The sequence below is a fragment of the Acomys minous genome, assembly GCF_964271855.1.
Source record: "Acomys minous genome assembly, chromosome: 1".
In the NCBI taxonomy this organism is placed as follows: Eukaryota; Metazoa; Chordata; class Mammalia; order Rodentia; family Muridae; genus Acomys; species Acomys minous.
Window position 1 is genome coordinate 128,651,533 of NC_140483.1, and position 19,572 is coordinate 128,671,104.

General features: G+C 38.2%; 1 protein-coding gene across 2 annotated transcripts in view; it reads right to left on the reverse strand.

Annotated features, from left to right (window-relative positions):
- The window catches only part of NKAIN3 (sodium/potassium transporting ATPase interacting 3), a 564,680-nt gene that overhangs the window by 138,353 nt on the left and 406,755 nt on the right, over positions 1-19,572 (reverse strand). For both annotated transcript variants that reach the window (XM_084796631.1, XM_084796630.1), the window contains exon 4: positions 2,479-2,676. In XM_084796631.1, coding sequence (XP_084652757.1) covers positions 2,479-2,676 — 198 coding nt within the window. The remainder of the gene's footprint in view (positions 1-2,478; positions 2,677-19,572) is intronic.

Here is a 19,572-nt window from a genome sequence, read left to right on the forward strand (position 1 = left end):
TGTGTATATGAGAAAATTTCCAGGAAGGTAAACCTGCAGAGGGACATCCCATCTTGAATATGGATGGTGTGGTTCTGTGGGCTGAGGTCATGGACTAACTTCCTTTCATCTCTGTGTTTCCTGACTGCACACACAAGTTAACCAGCTGCTTTATGTTCCTTAAGTCGTACAAACCCTGCTACCATTATGATAGATTATATACCGCTTTAGAAGTGTGAGCTGAAATAAACTTTTTGGTGGTATACAACCAGTAGGAATTTAATTAAAAACCTAAGAACACACTTACTTTTGTCCTTTCTTTGCACCCCATGAGTATACAGTACTGTATTAGCTTTAGGACCTTCTATGGCTGCTGCTGTGAAATGGATTCTGAGGCAGGACAGGCTATCTCTACAACCTTTGGAAGTCAAAGTTTGCATGAATAGCCTCAGGTTATTTCACACCGTTCTCTATGCAGCTTAACCTCTATTTAGACTGAATTTATGTGCTATGTGGGGTGGAGAGCCCTAACAGATGAAGGTGTGGTGAGAGAAAAATAACTCAGAGGACAGGGATGATGTAAGCAGATTTTCAGAGCTTTCTGATTCTAGCTTCACCCGTGAGGACCACTTCTAAGGTGTGAAATAATGAGAGTCGCCATCCGTGAGTCCTAAGAGAAAATATCTTGACCTTGAGTACCCAAGGCAGTTTGTGTAGAGATAGTTCCAAAGAAAGCTAGATATGGGTGAGTTGTAGAAATCTCTTCCAGGATCCTGGGAGAGGGAGCAGAGTGAATAGATTAGTGCTTTGTAATCATCTTAGCAGAAGGGTCCTGGCAGACTGATGGGTTAGAATCAGGTTCTGTAAGATTATTTTGACATTGCTAACCATCTTCTAGGAGAGACATGACACATGAACACTGGACACCCAGGCTTCTGAGGAGGAGCACAATTCACCCCACAGCTGGACCATAGCCACAGATTTTTTTGATTTCTCATCTTGATATATTCCCTTGAAAAGACTTTCAGGTGTATGTTGCAGATAATTTATAGTAGCCCTGTTGGTGGATGGGAGCAAGAAGAATTTTTCCTCAGACTTGCACTTTTCTATCCGGCTTCCAAGGAAAGAGTGCAGGCAGATTGGTGTGTGTGTGCATTTGTGTGTGCACATGTGTGTTTAAAACCAAGCCCGTGACCACCTCTGCTAGCTGTTATTTTGTCATTTCTTTCAAGACAGGGTGTTTTTATGTGTAACAGAGGCTGGCTATTCTGTAACTCACTTTGTAGACAAGGCTGGACTTCAACTCACAGAAATCCTCCTGCCTCTACCTTCCGAGTGCTGGGATTAAAGGCATGAACTACTACACCCTGCACTTCTTTTATATTTTAAACCAGACTGAAAAATCTTAAGAGAAAACTAGTCTCCATATTTTTAAAGCAAAGATTTACGCACATATATTTTAGTGACATTTCATTTATAACTGCTAGATTAAAGAAGGACCATAGAAAACATAAAAAAAATATGATTATGTAGAAAATGATGACATATGGTATACTTATAGAGGAAGACTGTAAAACCTTGAATAATCTAAGTCCTTTCTGGAACTTTAAAGGGAGATCCACTGATAGTGAGAAGCTTTTCATTGTGTAAAGTCATAGCAACTTTATGGATAAAATAAAGTTGATAATGGTCACATTATAATTTGACTCTTACTAAAATATGAAATCCTTAGTGGATCTCAAAGACATGCTGTACTTGTCTGGGAATGGTAACACAGCCCTTTAATCCCTGTACATGGGAGGCAGAGGCAGGTGGGTCTGTGAGCTTAGGACCAGCCTGATCTCTCATAGAGAGTTCCAGACCAGCCAGAGTTACATAGTGAGACCCTATCCCAAAAACAATATAAACTAGTCTATGTTGTTCTCGATGTTACATATTTTAATTAAGTCCACTCCACACAATGGCCAGAATATAAGTAGAATTCTCATGGAAATAAATCACCTTACATAATTCCTTGGACATAACATTTTCCATGGTATAACAAACAAATTCTTTTGTTGCTTTACCGAGCTATGTCCTGACACCAAATGTGAAACGTTTCTGGGGGACTTACTTTTTTTAAGGAATGATTATGTGCAGATTGGAGTGCATTATGGTCAGCTAGCCATTGGAAGTGTTTACATCCTTCCCCTGGAGCTGAAGTGCACAAGAATACATTAGCAGCACAGCTTGCAATGCCCAGTGGATAATGGACCACTTAGGATGGTGATGATGTTACTTCACTGCATAGTGCAGGTTGGGTCTCAAGTTGGAAACCATAGTAACTGCTTAGTTCTAAACAAAATGCCTGTATGCATCATTAGTGCCTCTACAATTGCTGCTGTTTCCACTGTTAGTATTTTCTGCATGATCATCAGAAGCACTACCAACCAGGTAGCAGATATAAGATATAAACAAATGAGACTCCATATCAGACAGTGATATGAAAGTGAGACTTACAGATAGAAGTATTTGTACAGCACTGTGGATGACCTCTAGGTACTGGAAATCGACGACACAGCCTGTGACTGAGACATACGTGTAGTCATCCATCATGTCGTGTGCTGATGGGGGCAGCACCCTCCGAACACAGCCAGGTCCATGTTCCCTCCACCATGACCGATGTACAGAGATGTTGAATGTCATCAGATCTGTGTCCTACATGGCAGCAGACAAGAGAACAGAAGAGATAACCTCATTACATTATGCTTTTTGGCCATGACATTGGAAAGAGTTCAGAATAGGTGGAAGTGCTGAGAAGATCTCAATTTCAAATGAAAAAAAAAGAAAAGCCAAAGCCAGAAGTGTCTAAGTATATTATGTCTGCACTACTGAATTATAGTTATTCAGTGAAGAGACACAGTCTTTTGAATAACATTAGCCTTGTATGGTTAGAGCACATCAGAAGTCCAATAGGGAGGATATATTTTGTTTACATAGGAACATTTTTTGCTACATTTCATGTTGTGATATTATCATCGACATCATTATCCTACATTCATATTTACTGAGTGCTTCATTGCACATTAGATGATGTTATATGAGAATTTCACTCACTGTAGCCTTCTCCAGGGATGAATAGAGAATTTGTTCAGAATCCTCTGCAGATACCAAATGTATATATGCTCATCTCTTATGTAAGATTGTGCAATACTTTCATATAACTTCTAGCTATCTTTATCTAAACGCAAGCCATATCCATTTTTAATAATATAATGCCTAATAAAAGATAAATCCCATAAAAGTAATTAAGGAAATAATGAGAAAATACTTTTCACATACTCTGTAGTGACAAGGCTTTGTCTTACTTCATTATTTTCAATCATTATTGGGAGAATACGTGCATATGAAATCAACTGATATGAAAGTAGCCTTTAGTCTTCATGTAAGCACTATTATATATTTATTGTAATTTAAAATATACGTGAAATTTGTGACTTTTATCTTATGTATCAGTAAAAAATTTAAGGATCAGAGATCAAGATGTTATACTGGATTATCTGGGTGGGCCTAGACTATACCAGGGATACAGTGCAGACCTTCTTTCCTTCCTTCCTTCCTTCCTTCCTTCCTTCATTTCTATCTCTGATGCAGTCTCTTACACTCTGAAACTGCTTTTAAACTTGCTGTGCATGAAAATATTTGCCTTGAATTTCTGACCCTTCTGCTGCCACTTCCTGAGATTACAGCATGTGTCACTCTACTTGGTGATATGCATATAAGAGTGGGTGGGGGATGGAGATGGGATACACAGAAAAAGGGAAAAGTCAGCGTGACCATATAGGTAGTAAACACTGGGGTGATACAAGCCACAGCCAATAAATGCTGTGGCCACCTGAAAGAGAATGATGAAATGAAGACGTAATCTCCAAAGTTAGATATTGCACAGCACTGCCAACAACAGAGTCAACTCCAGGAAACTCATTTCCTATTTCTAGCTCTGGAAACGAAGGAGAAGAAGTTTATGTGACTTAAGCCAACAAATTTATAATAATTTCTTATGAAAGCCACAAGAGACTAAAATGGGCAAAAAAAGTAAGTTATCATAGGCAAATTAATTGGCCTAAGTTAGCAAAATACTATCGGTATAGAGTGAGGACTTGGCGCTATGAAGTCTACTTTTAATGGTGTGAACAGCATCATTTTTATTCCTTCACATCTTCCCCACTAAGCCTTTGATCATGCTTCATGCCCTGAAGAGAGCTATGTTTTCATTCCTCAAGCATCTTCACAAAATGCACCCATAGTCAAGCTAGAGGATAAAGAAGATACTCCCTAATTTTTACAAGTTAAAATTTATCAGAGTCCTTAGTGGAAACAACTATAGATTTTCCATCTGAAAGAAATGACTTTTACCCTAGGCTGAGCATGTTTAATAATAAAAGCATCCTAAAACTTTTAAATTATCAATAGGAAAATATCACTGGTAAATTTGACACTTCTCTGTTTGTGATTATGGTGAAGAGAAATAATGAGTGAAGGAGAAAAATGGACTCTGCTCCAAGAACAGAAAGAAAAATCTTTGGAACTATAAATATAATCTTATAAATATAAATATTAGTACGGTACAAATATGATTATAAATGTCATTACAGTATAAATATAAATGTAAGTATGAGTATAAATATCAGTACAGGACATGGAAACCACAGCAGAAGAAGAAAGTGGATACTGTGAGTAGAAATAAGCCAAGCACAAGATGTCACCATTTGTGTGGCAGGACAGGAAACAAGTCCTCATCGAGAAGTCACAGAGGCAGCCCTGGTAAAGAGATTTATAGTTCTAGCCATACCCTAAAGGAGCCTCAAATCCAGTTGTAAGCTTTGGTAAGACCAATACCTTCAGCAAGTGGCTTAGCACTGGAGAGGAATCTCATTTTGTCACAGTATCTGTCTCAGAGAGTAACATCTTGAGAAGGGATCTATTGTTTAAAATGTACACTGGGGGCCTGAGTTTGGGACCCACACATCTCAGTAATATTATATCAGAATCCATGTGACCTTTCATGTCCATTGCATTTGTTTTATAAAATTGGGAGGCCCAATATTTCATGTATATATATTTATAATCCTTACATAATAATTATGAAGTATTTACTTTGCTAATTCTTTGTGGTCTTATTTATCTCTTATGACTAATTTTGTTATATGTCTTATTTTAAAATCAGATATCAGAAGAGCTGTGACTCTTGACTTTTGCTAACTGGATTGTCCTCTACTCTGGCAATTTTTGCCAGAGAGGTGCAATTTTTGTGGATAAAAATAATTTGATTTTGACTTCTAATTTAGTTAGCTGCTTTCCATTTCTATTTGTAAGTTAAGTTTACTTATGTTTAACTTTATTATTTATAGATTTGTATTAGTGTTTGTAATGTTGTTGGCTGATTTTTGGTTGGACTTTTTTTCAAATTGTTTTGGTTAGTTTTTTTGTCAACTTGACACAAGATAGAGTTATCCAGAAAGAGGAACCTCAGTTGAGAAAATGCTCCCATGATAGGTTTGTAAGCAAGTGTTTAGGACATTATTATTATTGTTGTTGTTGTAGTTGTTATTATTATTTGATGTGAAAGGGCCCAACCACTGTGGGTATTGCTGTTTTGGGCAGGTGGTTCTAAAGGTGTAATAAATCAGACTGAACCAAACTGGACAGGCAAAAGCCCATGAGACCTCAACTCTACATAAAGAATTGAAGGTAACTGAGGAAAGCTTGGGATGGGAGAAATGACCCTCCCCAAGGAGGAGCACACCAATTCGTTGTCCACTGCCAAATGTTCATCTCTGAAAACAGACATCAAGTAAGAATACATGGACACAACAGTTTATGTTTTGGAATATATATATATTTATAGAAATATATGTATGTATGCAATAACAATTGATTAAAAAAAGAGACCATAAATTTGAAGGAGAGCAGAGAGCAGTATATGAGAAGGTTTGGAGGGAGAAAAGGGAAGGGGTAAACATTGTAATCAAATTAAAATATGAAATAAAAATATCCCACTCCCTGCAAAATAGCAGGCCCAGCAAGCCAGGGAAAGCAAGTCAGTAAGCAGTGCTCCTTCTCAGCATATGCTTCAGTGCTTGCCCACAGGTGTCTGCCTTGAGTTGCTGCTCTAACTTCTAAGCTACATCTAACTTCTAACATGGAAAGTGAATAAACTATAAACTAGATAAATCCTTTCTTCTCCAAGTGGCTTTTTGGTTAGAGTCTTTATCACAGCAATAGAAATCTAAGGAGGACACAAATATGAAAGCATAAATAGAAGGAATAACAATGCAGGGCATGGGTGCCCCCCTGGGGGGTCAAGGTTAAATAAGAGCTTGGGGAATGGATGGAGCCGAGGCTAGGGTACTGCATTGCTGGGGAGCTGGATGAGTGAAATGTGGGTGCTCACGTTAGGACACTGCATAGGGGCAGCCAAGGGGATGGATGGAGCTCAGGATAGGGCACCATGCAGCTGGACAGCCAGTGGTGGAGAAGCAAGGTAATACTCTGTTGGGGTCACATCTTCCTTGCGTCCTTAGTAGGCCCTGTTGTCATTCAAGCTGGACACTTCTCTGGAGCAATTCCATACATGGTCTTTGCTACCAGGCCAGAGGCTGTCGGTCATCTGAGCATCAGGGTCCCTGCTCCTCTGGCTATTTTCAGTCCTGTCAGACAACAGCCTTCTTTTAAAAGTTTCTGGAACATGGTGGTTGGGACTCTCAAGCATAAAGAAGCTGGTGGGAAGGAGAAAGCTCTTGAATTTGGAAATGATAAGACTGTCATCAGTCTTGAGCTCTCAAGAAAGCACACCAGATATTCTGCTGCATAGGGTGAGCCAGGAGGCCGCAAGCAGCCTGGAGGTATTCCTGGGCAAAGCACCTCAGGAGTTAGATTATCCTTAGCTTAAGGAATCTAAGGGACCTTTATAGGCATTCCTGAAATTATGCCAATAATAAAACCTTTTACTTTTTTTTCTTTTTGCTTGGTGGTTTGTTATTCAATTACCTCTATAGCAATAGTGCCTTTTGACAATAAAATATTTCAATTCATTTTTAAGGTCTGTTGATTTGCTATATGCCTCATTTTCAGCTCTCAGTGGGTAAAATATTACAAAAAATAATTGCTTTGATTGGTGAATTTGGATTAATGCAAGGCAATTTACCTGCAGGCAAACTGTAGAGACGCGTACCAATGGCTCCACTTCCTTGTCATCAGATTCAATTTTTTACAGTTAGTCCCGATTAATATAGAAGAGCTGTGTGTTTTCCCATCTTACCAGAATTCATTATGTTCAGGATGAATTAGCATGATCTCAAAATTCATAGATCATATCCAGTGACCTTTGCTATTGTGGAAAACAAGTTTCTTTCAATATGACTTTGACTAAAATTTATACAAATAAAACACAAATTATACCTATTTATTAAACCCATAAAACCACTCAGCATAATTCTTACTTATCTCTAGAGATAAAACCATTTATAAACCATACCATGTTTCTATTGCATGTACTAAAATTTGAATTCATTGTTACATAGACTTATGTCTTCTTAGTCTTTTCACCTTGTTTCATCACTTACCAGACCAACTGGCAGCAAACAAAGTAATGTCACAGGGAAGTTCACATAAAAGTTCGCTAGAATTTGTGTTTATACAATAAAATTATGTCAGTAAAATACCTGTTTATTTTAGATAGTGAATTCTAAGAGTCAAGGTAACTTTCTACATATCTAATTACTTTTTTTACACCTAATATTTTAGGGGGAGTGGTAGGTTTATATGATATGCAGAAAATAGTGCTTCACAGAGATGCTTAAGTATTTAGCTATTATAATACAGAGAGTTATTGCTGCAACCTGAACTATTTAAGGATCTAACACCAGATAGGTCAGTTCTTCTTAGTTGAGGGTCTCTGTAGGGCAGCAGGCTAGGGTCACAGTTCTCAGGGAAGAAGAAGCTGTGGTTGATAGTTTCTGCACACAATGGTTTTAGCTAAAAGGGCAATCACTTGTAACATCTGTATGTGGACCAGAGGAAGACCTTGGATTTCTCGGTGCTTGACTCTGGGAAGGCTTTATCATTTTCATGAGTGTGAATAAATTTGGTCCTTGACATGGCTATGCTCATATCAACAATACAAAATCTACTCAAGACTTCATTATCCTTTCCCACTTCTCATTGATTCAAATATACAGTGATTACGTATCATTTTCATACAGTAAGAACAGCTACTATAGAAAGGCCTACAGAATATTCAAACCTCCACTGGGGGGAAAATCTATCATTGGTTGATGTTTTCTCAAGTCTTCCTACAGGCCATAGTAATATCGTATGTACCATTGATGTTAAATATAAATAAGAGTCTGAAAGCCCAAATGTGGAGGTGGGACATCTCTGTAATGCTAGCACTTAGTAAGCAAAGGAAGAAGAATCGAGACTGTTTAAGGATACCCTGGACCCATAATGAAACTGTGTGTTCATACACACACACATACATACATACATACATACATACATACATACATACATACATACGTAGGCTCAATTTTCTTAGCAAATATATTTTATTATGAACTTATTAACCAAGAGTACCTCACTTTTAATCTGATTAACCTAAATAGTAGGAAAAGAAGAGTAAAGAATACAATAATGAAACCGTAAGGATATCAGTTCTGAGGAATGATTCTCCTAGTGTAATCAGCAGGGCTTCTTCTCTGGAACTTGGAGCAACCAGAACTCAGAACCTCAGCAGGAGCAAGGAGCCCTGAAGCCTTCCCTTGAGTGATTCTCTTTATGAGCATCTCAAAGTGGAGCAATGAATGAATAGCCAAAACTATCCCAAGTCTCCAAAGGCCCTGCCTCTTGTTTTTGGCTCACGTTTACACCTCCTCTCAGCATTTGTTCAAGGATGTTTTTCAGGTGCTTAATAATCAATCTCCCCCACATGGTGGTTCGACTTCTAAGGCGATAATCATCATCTACTCTCTCACAAGTCTTTTTCTCATCCCTCACTTTTGATCTAAACAAAAACATGTTTTTCTCTCCTTCATACATACATGTATACATACATACAGACAGACATGTATACATACAAACATACTTATTTAAAAGTCAGTCTGCAATGTGAGGACTAGCCATTGGGAATTTATATACTCAATTTCTCATTTTTACAGCTGTGTACAATAAAATAAATAATCTTAAAGAACTTGAGAAATAATTTATTGAAAGAAAATAAAAACTATTAACAGAATTAAATATCATGGGAAAGGTGAAGACCTTGATGTTAAATGGGTTTGAATATTTGGGAAACTGACAGAAGATTCTGTGGATGGAAGAAAGCTAAGATAAAGATTGGATGGTTTAAGAATATTTGAAGTCATAGGCGACAAAGCCCTCATGAAGGACCAAGATCAAAGAACTCAACATAAAACCAAATACACTAAATGTAATTGAAAATAACATGGGGAATAACCTTGAACTCATTGGCGCAAGAGATAACTTCCTGAATAGAACACCAGTGGCTCAGGTATTAAGATCAACAGGTAATAAATGGGACCTCGTGCAACTGAAAGAATCTGTAAAGCAAAGGATACTGTCAATAGGACAAACAACAGCCCAGAAACTGGGAAAAATCTTTACCAACTCTACATCTCACAGAGGGCTAATATCTAAAATACATAAAAATTCAAGAAAGTAAACACCAACAAACCAAACAACCCAGTTGAAAATGAGGTACAGTGCTAAACAGAGAATTTTCAACAGAGGAATCTCTAATGGATGAGAAGCACTTATAGAAATGTTCAATGCTCTTAGTGATTGATGAAATGTAAATCAAAATGACTCTGAAATTCCATGTTAAACCGGTCAGAATGGCTAAGTTCAAAAACTCAAGCAACAGTTCCTGCTGGAAAGGATGTGGAGCAAGAGGAACACTTCTTCATTGCTGGTGGGAACGAAAACTCGTACAACAACTTTGGTAATCAAAAGCAATGTTTCAGAAAATAGGAATAGTTCTACCTCAAGACACAGCTATATCATACTGGATGTATACCCAAAAGATGCTTCACCATACCACAAGGACACTTGCTCAACTATGCTCATAGCAGCTTTATTTGTAATAGTCAAAAATTGGAAACAACCTGGAAGTCCTTCAGCCAAAAAAAAAAAATGGATAAAGAAAATATGGTACATTTACCCAGTGGAATACTACTCAGCTATTTTCAAAAAACCATGCAATTTGAAAGTAAAGTAATGGAACTGGAAAATATCCTCCTAAGTGAGGTAACCCAGACCCAGAAAGACACATATGGTCTATACTCACTTATGGGTGGATATTAGCCATAAAATACAGGATAACCATGCTACAATGGACAGACCAAAAGAAACTGAATGACATGGAGGGCCCAAGAGAAGATACAAGGGGAAATAAAATACACATCTGAAGTAGATGGAGGGAGAAAACTGGATGAGAGAGGGGTTGGGGAGGAAAATGGGGGTAGGGATCAGGTGTTGGGAGAGATCAAGTGGGTGACAGAAGGACATGAAGAAAGATGGAGATCAGTGGGGGACATCTCTGGGATGGGGAGGCTCCTGTGAGTCTATTGTGGTGACCCTAGCTGAGACTGTGTGTGTGTGTGTGTGTGTGTGTGTGTGTGTGTGTGTGTGTGTGTGTGTGTATTGGGGGCTATGAAACCTGTAATTGCCACCTCCTGTAGCCAGGTGAGTCTCCCAGTGGAAACAGAGGGAAACCAACCCACCCAAAAAACCTTAGGCCCAAAATTTGTCTTGCCTACAAGATATACATAGATAAATATGGACCAGAGATTGAGGGAATGGCAAACCAATGTCTGGCCCAGCTTGAGATGCACCATATAGGAGGCAGCCAACCCCTGACACTATTAATAATACTTTGCTATGCTTGCAGAGATGAACCTAGTCCTCTAAGAGGCTTCATCCAACAGTTGATGGAAACAGATGCAGGGACCCACAGCCAAACAATAGGCTGAGCTCAGGGAATTTTGTGGAAGAATGAGAAGAAGGATTGAGGGAAGCCAGAGGGGGTTGAGGATACCACAAAAAGACCTACAGAGTAAAGTAACCTGTGTCCATGGGGGCTCACAGAGACTGAGCCACCAGCAAAAGAGCATGCAAGGGCTGGACCTATCCCTACACATATGTAGGAAATTTGCAGCTTGTTCATCATGTGGGTTCTCTAGCAATGGGCATAGGGGCTGTTGGTAGCTCTGTTGCATGCCTTTGGATCTCTTTCCCTGAGCTGGGCTGCTTTGTCTGGCCTCAGTAGGAGAGGTTGCTTAGCCCTGCTATGTCTTGATGTGCCGGGGTCGGTGGATACTTATGGAGTCCCTCCTATTCCCTGAGAAGAAGGGGAGGGAAGAAGGGGAGGAGGGAGTCATAAGGGTAGGACCGTGGGGAGAGGAGGGCTGCCATCATATTGTAAAATGATTAAATAAATAAATAACTAGAAAAAGGAAAAAAATCAAGCTAGACCCAAAATCCAGCTGGGCAGCCAAATATCTGATTTGCAGGAATTTAGAGGATGGAGGTGACTGGGAAAAAGTGAAAAGAAGCTCACCAAGTTGTTTCTGTGGTGGAAAATGTGAAAGATCATGTAAGGAACAAAATGTTGTGGCACATTTCAGACTAGTTTCTTTCCCCTTCCCTGAGAATGGTACACGGAGATATAACCGAGTATTGTGAGAAGTGTGCTGAGCCCTGAACAATAACACCGAAGAAAGCCTGTGGGTCCCCTGATCGTTCTTCCGGTTCGCTGATGCTTTTAACTCTAAATCTTGGACAGAGAAGTCTGTCTCACTCACAGAGACTGGGTCTCCCTGCCCCAGTGAAGCTCACACCAGAGATTTCTGCTTGTGGTATTCTACTTTGTACAACGTGATTTTCTGCATCCACAGTTCTGATTTGGACTGCCAATTTTGTTGTGGTTCCATTTGTCCTGTATATTTAAGAGCTGCTCAGTCTTCTCTCTGTATATATATATATATTAGGAAAGGGTGGTGACTTCCAAGATCTTTCCATGTTGATTCATACACTAGAAGAATCTTTAAACCTTAAAAAAAATTCACCTCTAGATAAAAAAGTTAAGTACAATGATACAGAATATAAGAATAGAAAACATACCTAAATGGAGTAAATGTAATCTCTGGAGACAGGGGTAGAAAACATGTCAATGAGAGGCTTGGGTATTCTGTAAATTCTCATGTCTTCAAAGATCAAGAATCTCTTCATATATAATTAAAATTAAAATTATTAAGAATGTGTTCAGAAGTGGAAAGAAAACAATAATTCTTTTATGTTATTTTGACTTATTCTTTTGATGTTGAAAAGAGCCAATCAGAACCTACTACTTTCTTAATAATGACTGAATAAATTATTCATCTCATTAGAGGAAGTGGAGTAAAAGAAATATTCAAAAACAACTTTTTAAAGATATATCTGAATTATAGTTTTGTAGGACACAGTGTGTATACAGTATAGTCTGCTTAGCATTGCCCTCATTTCTTTGTGTTAGAAACATTCAAAGTTTTTCTCTAACCATTTTGAATGAATGCTGGTTTGTTGTTCATCTTCATGTACCTCAGTACATTTGAATTAATTCCTTCTTAACTGTTTTGTGGTGCTTCATCTTTAACCTCTATCTAGTATGCCTCCCTGCCACCTTCCAGTGTTTAGTCAGATTTCAGTCATTGAGAAAATACCTAAGATAATCAACTTGTTTTTCTTTCTTTCTTTCTTTCTTTCTTTTTTTTTTTGTTTTTTTCTTGTTCATGGTCACAGAGGTTTTGTTCCATCGTGTCACTTGGCCTATTACTTTAGTCTATGGCAGTGGAAAGCTACTCAGTTCAAAATAGTTAAAAGCAGATAAGGATAGATAGATAGATAGATAGATAGACAGATAGATAGATAAATAATTAGTGTCCCAATATCCCTTTCATGGGCCTATATCCTTTGACCTTTATTCTTTCTAGGGGGACTCAACTTCCAGTGTCTTCACTATCTACAGGATATTGGCAACCAATATATGTGACGTGAGGGACACAGTAGACCCAAACTAGAACTGCTTCCTAAGCCCTAGTGATGATATTATTTGAGTTTTCTCTGTGAGACCCTGTGCTTTGCCTAGACTCACAGCATAAAAATATAGGAGTAAAAACCTGCAGTCTCTCTGTGTCTGACTCACTTCACTTCTGTTTCACCCCGGTTATCTCAGATGAGATTTCATTCATTGCTTATGGCTGAACAATACTCCACTGAGTATGTATCACACTTTATCTTTTTCATCAGTGGACATCTAAGGTGAGTCCACATCTTGGCAACTGTGATCGGTGCTTTAGAATCTTTAAAGGTTTAAGGAGAAGCACAGTGAAGAGCCGTACAGCATTTGCAATCTGCAAGAAAGCCTGCCTGTCTTTCAACAGGATTATCTTTCTTCTCTCAAGGATTAGATTTTACTTGGCCCATTCACATCCACAACTCCATTCATGTTGCTTACTCTACTTTTGCATAATACAAAATTGTCCATATGACCAAACCAGGATCTCTCTGATTGTTAAATACTTGAATATTGACACATTATATAAGTTATATGCCAAGTATTATTATTAAACTATTATAATATACACTCATAAATATCTACACTTATGCTATGCTACTTTCACATACATACATATTAAGATGTCTTTATATGTGAATTCTATTGAAATTATATACATTTCTTTTGTAATATATGAATTTTTAACATCTGTAGTTTACTTAGGTAATTACCATCTGATTCAACACATCTGGCTTCTTTATCTTCATGTTAAGCAATAATTATTTGATTACAATATTATGCCTTTTATGCTAATTGGACTTTTGAGACCATAAAATTGTTCTACCTTTGTGCTTCGTGCCTACACTAATGTGTTATATTTATAGTTTAGTGTATTCATAAATCACACACACATTTGCATGTCTACACATATTCTACCTAATTTGCACAAAGGAAAAATATTTATTCACATTTGTTTTTGTTCTATTTAACACCTGGAAAGAATATCCTTCTTTGTTTTCCAGTTCGGATTAAAAAAACAAAAACCAAAAAAAGTTGTTAGAGTGAAAAACTGCTTTAATGTGATATATTTTTAAAAGAATGAAATGCCATATAATATTTCAATTGCTGTGTTTTTAAAAGGTAATTTGGTAAATAGAATAATACTGCTGCTTTTGTACTATGAGTGTTGTTAAGATCTGTGCTAATAAAGAATTTTTTTTTATAATTGCTTCCTTTGATCAAATAATTATGAAGCCTGGAAAGAAACCTGATTAATTATAAAGTTGGCTGCATTTAAAACCTTTCTACAGACTTATCTGTTAGCACCTGTCTCTAATGGCTGAGGACCTAGCTTGGGTAGTTTGTAGGAAGCATCCTATAGGATCTGGAAGCCTCAAGAGAGTAAGTCAAATACAATTCCAGAGGGTGATCTTTGTTGTGTGCTAACAGCTTCCTGGTGCTTTTAGGCTCACCTGGATTTTTAGGGATCCATTAATACATCTTACTTGCATATATTAGTGACTTTTACATTGTTATTACCAAATACCTAGAAAAAGACTTAAGGAAAGAAGGGCTCATTTTGTCTCATGGTTTCAGAGTCATTTACAGCAGTGAAGATGTGGAGGATGGACAGGTAGGTGAAGTGGCAGGCTGCTTGCTCATGTCTTGATGGACCAGGAAGCACAGATGGACTGGAAGCAAAGCCAGGAAGTCCTCCTACCCCAGCGACCCCCTTACTCTGGAAGAATGCCACCTCCCAAACATTACTTTTATCTGGGCACCAACTGTTAAAAGGCGTGATCCTGTGAGGGACATTTCACATTCAAACAGTAATGGTGTGCCCAGAGAAAAGAGGGCTGTCATTTTGCTGTAGATAGTAGGTAAGATGATCTTCAACTGTATTCATTTTGAGACTATTACTCACACATGCTTTTCAACTTTTGATTCGCTGTAAGTGCTAGTTTGGAAATTTGGATATTCTTTTTGTCAACATTACCTGTATCTTTCATCGAAAAAAGAGGAAGCAATTACTACCTTTATAGCCTGCAAGTATCCAAAGTATAACGAGCAGCTAAGTAGCAAATACTGTTTTATTTTATTTTATTTTTTATTTACTTATTTATTTATTTTTGTTTTTTGTTTTTCGAGGCAAGGTCTCTCTGTGTAGCCTTGGCTGTGCTGGACTCACTTTGTAGACCAGGCTGGCCTCAAACTCACAGTGATCCACCTGCCTCTGCCTCCCGAGTGCTGGGATTAAAGGCGTGCGCCACCACCGCCCGGCTAAATACTGTTTTATTATCATCCACTTTTTTCTAAGAGAATGATAATGTAGGACACTTTTCTTTAAAATATTGGTGGTATAGATTGGAGTCATCGGGATATCTTCTTTTATTTGAAAAGCTGAGAGTGCTTCCAAGCCACTAATTCATTCACACTAGAAAGTGAATGATCTTATTCTTGCTAGCTGTCATTAATCCAGTTAGCTGTAATTTCCCTAATTAAAAGAAAGCACTTTTAGCTTGTCTTTTTAAAATGCTGCAACTGAAGCTTTCTGCACAGTATTTGGAATCCTCTCAATCAGCCTATCGTGAGGTATACGCTCTGGCAGGAGGCGGTGCATTTGCCTTACACATAGTGAGTACTCTCAAAACACCTGTGTTCTCCCATAACATGCATATCTATAATTTTGAGACATGCCTACATGAATATACTCTTATTATTTAAAGTAGATAGACTCTTTCTTTTCACAGTTTCACCTCTATCCAGTTTTTCCTCGATCTGAGGCTGTTTCCAAGAATGGACTTCTTTGTGGGATCATAATGTTATGATAAGTATTTCAAATGACGGCTGTGTGAGGTTATTACAAATGCAGACCAACATAAGAGAAGGCAGGCCAAGTGAGTGGGCAACAAAAATTAAACACCGAAAGGAGGAAAACACAAACAAAAATTATACATTACAGATTTTAGAATACTTAGCGTGCTTCCGCTGAACACTTTAAGAGCCCTGAAGTGCAGATTTCAATAATTAGGACTTGGGAATATTGCCTATCTGGCTCTGTTTCCCCTTTGCCTAAACACAAAGTCTTCTCGTGGCATAGGTTTGTTCTTCGTGAAAAAATACTTGCACCACAGATTCATCATTATAAACTTAAAAGTCTCATGAGGCCACAAGATCTGAATCAGTGTTCCTAACAGCACAGTGTAAAATAATTCATGTCTTAATTAGCACTTTATAATCTAAGGTGCATAATCTGTGTCAAATGCATGAGAGGATGCAAAATTAAAAAGCCTAATTCAGAGTTGTTTATGTATCATTTAGGTTCTGTAGGCTGACATGGTCTGACAGAGTGATGCCTAGAGCACATATCAAGTGATGGTAAGGCCCAGCGGCATGCTGTTTGTTGTTTAACATCAGTCAAGCAGGTCTACTGAAACATATTATAAAGGAATACAGGCTTGAGGGGGGTACAGGGGACTCATTTAGTGAGTAAGACTAATAAGTAGGACATGCTGTTTTGTCTCTGAGGCTATGCAATCCAATCTATCCTGGGCTGATTCTTTTTCTGGGAATGCTCTAGAAGTTTAAAAGTTAATTTAGAGATTGTGCAGAAAAACACCAAAGGAAAAAAAAATTAAAGTGTTAAAATATTTCTTTCCCTGAAGGTCTGTGTCCTTTGTGAAGGGGAGTGTTTCTGACGACCCATGGATGAAGAAGGCCTCACAGAACTCAAAGGTAGACGTTGCACAGCAGAGCTGATGAGTGAGACTTGGGTGCCACTGGACTGGCATTCACACCCTTGTGCCACCTTTAGGCAACACAGTAACAAAAAGCCTCTGTAAGCTGCAGTTTCTACTTTAAATCAATGGGAAATTAAAATAGTTGATCTTTCCCTTTGTATTTCATGGAGAAGTTTCATTTGCATTGACCTGTTTAGCAGTGTCTAGTTTCAGACCAATGCCAAGTGTCAGCACAGCAGTACTTGACATACACTGTATAAAATTTTGATTTCAATTCCAGTGACTTTGTCTACATTTTGGAAGCAAGGAAGTCATCTTCAAAGTTTAATGATATATAATACACCACCCTTTTCCTAGGGAAAGACTAATGTTAAGTTAGTATTGTTTTAAATTAGCAGTTTTTAAAAGTGTATGTGTGTGTGTGTGTGTGTGTGTGTGTGTGTGTGTGTATACAAGCACATAGTATGTGTATGTGGACTCATGTACCATCACCTGTGGAGATCAAATCATCACATTTGGAGTCAGTTTTCTAATTTCCCCTTTATCTGGGTTTTTGGTATTGAACTCAGGTAATGAGGACTGCGCAGCCAGCAGCACCTTTACCCTTGGAGACCTCTTGCTAGCTTCCCAAAATGAACTTTTCGCACATGATATTGAGGGGGACATTTTTACATCAATGCAGGGTAAGACATGAGGATACAGCTGGAGAATATGAACCATCTAAGTTATATAGAAACAGGAGTACTTCTAACTCTCTTCTCCCATATTTCTGTAGCATTCAAGATATGGCACATGATATTACATGGTCATCCATAAAGAGCACTGGAAATAAAAGAAGGATCAGAGACGTAGAACACACCAAAGGATTTCAGATCAGGCTAGATGGGCATCACATAGCTAAAGATGGACAGTCAAATGGAAAGAAGCTGAAAATAGGCCAGTTCCTTTCTGTCATGTGCAAAATAACCCGTGAAATAACAAGGAGGGCCCTTCTCTCATCTCCTTTCCATACTTTAAGGATTTAAACAACATTCTCTTGAGTAACCCAGCCAAGAGGACTCACTTGTAGTAAGAGACCAGAGAGATTGCTTGCTGCCTTTTGCCATCATTGACTTGGGGAGTACTGTGTGGAGAAAAAGGACAGGAGGAAATAAAAGCTGTCATTATCAAAGAAAGATTGATTGTGTGAGGCCAGAGAAAAGAGAATTTTATAGAGGAATATGCAATCCATTGGTCATGTTTGGGCACTATTTACAATTAATAAAGAATGAATTTATTGGTAACTTTGGCAGTTAATTAATAAGTCCTGGTATTCCATGATCATTTATTCATGATGATGAAAATTGTTCTAAACTTCAAATAGCTCATAATAGAATGTATCACACGCAATGCATATTTATTTATTAACAAAAAAAAAGGTGTACCTGCGATTTACTGGAAATGCATAAATGTGTTAGAGCCATCATCTCATCATAAAGTACCAGGAACTACTCAGGAAAGCATACCAGGTCTTTTATACAATCATTCTCCTGGTAATAATGGATTCTACCCTGGGGTGTATAAATTATAGCTTCTTAGCTTGGTTTTAATTCCACATAAATTGGGTCTTCCAGCTAGCATCTGGGTCTGAAATTTGGTAATTATTTGAGGGGGTGCAATTCTTTTCTTTTAGACTTATTTATTTTACTCAATGTGTGAGTGATTTGGCTGTGTGTATTTGTGCCTCATGGGCTTGCTTGGGGCTTGAAGAAAACAGAAAAAGAAAAACCATCTGATCCTCTGGAACTTGAGCTGTGGATGGCTGTGAACCACTTTGTAGGTGCTGAGTAGTGAACCTGGCCCTTTGTAAGAGCAACAAGTGTCTTAAACCACTGAACCATCTCTCCAAACACAAGTACAATTCTTGCGTCTGATAAGGGGAAAATGGGGGGGGGGGGAGGGAAGAAGGGGAGGATACAAGGGATGGGATAACCATTGAGATGTAACAAGAATAAATTAATAAAAATAAATAAATAAATAATGCACATAATGATAAGGGGGGTAAACAAGCAAGGACAGAGACTTGCCGTTACTTTTTTCTGAAAATCAGTTGAGATCACAGTCAAGTGAATACTAGATAAAAGACAAAACATGAACCCAGCTGATTGCTGAACAGTGTTTGTTGGGCCAATTCACCCCAGAAGTTCCCAAGGCTTCTTTGCTGGATTATAATCTTCAAAGCTAGTTCTCAAGAGAAACTAACCAGACTCCTAATTGGCACAGAGAGGTGGCAGTAAGCAGTGGGAAAGAGCAGTAGTGGAAAGGACAGTGCCCTGTTTTAGCAGTAGGGTCACTCACTGTGGTTCTTAGGTTTCTGATGAAATATCTGATTTCTTGTATTCTGAAGACCATCCTCTGATGAATATTTCCCCAAGAAGCAGTTGGATACTCTAATCATTTTATAGTGATGATGTAAGAATGGTTACCCCCAATGTAGTGCTTCCCATATTGCTCATATATATTGCTCCTGAACTGGTCTGGCCATAAGCATTGGGCCACTATTACTATGTTTGCTTTTGCCCGCTTCTGTGGTTTCTGCTTTATTAAAAGCATTCACCATAAACCCATCACCATCCTACTATAGATAGGAGAACCCTGGTCCATAGCAAAATTATGACCACCAGCATAGCTGTGTGTTCTTTTGACTTCCAGAACTTGTTGTGACAAACTATTACTTATCTTTTTCTAACCTTTCTTGCTTACTACTGTTGTAGTTCAAAA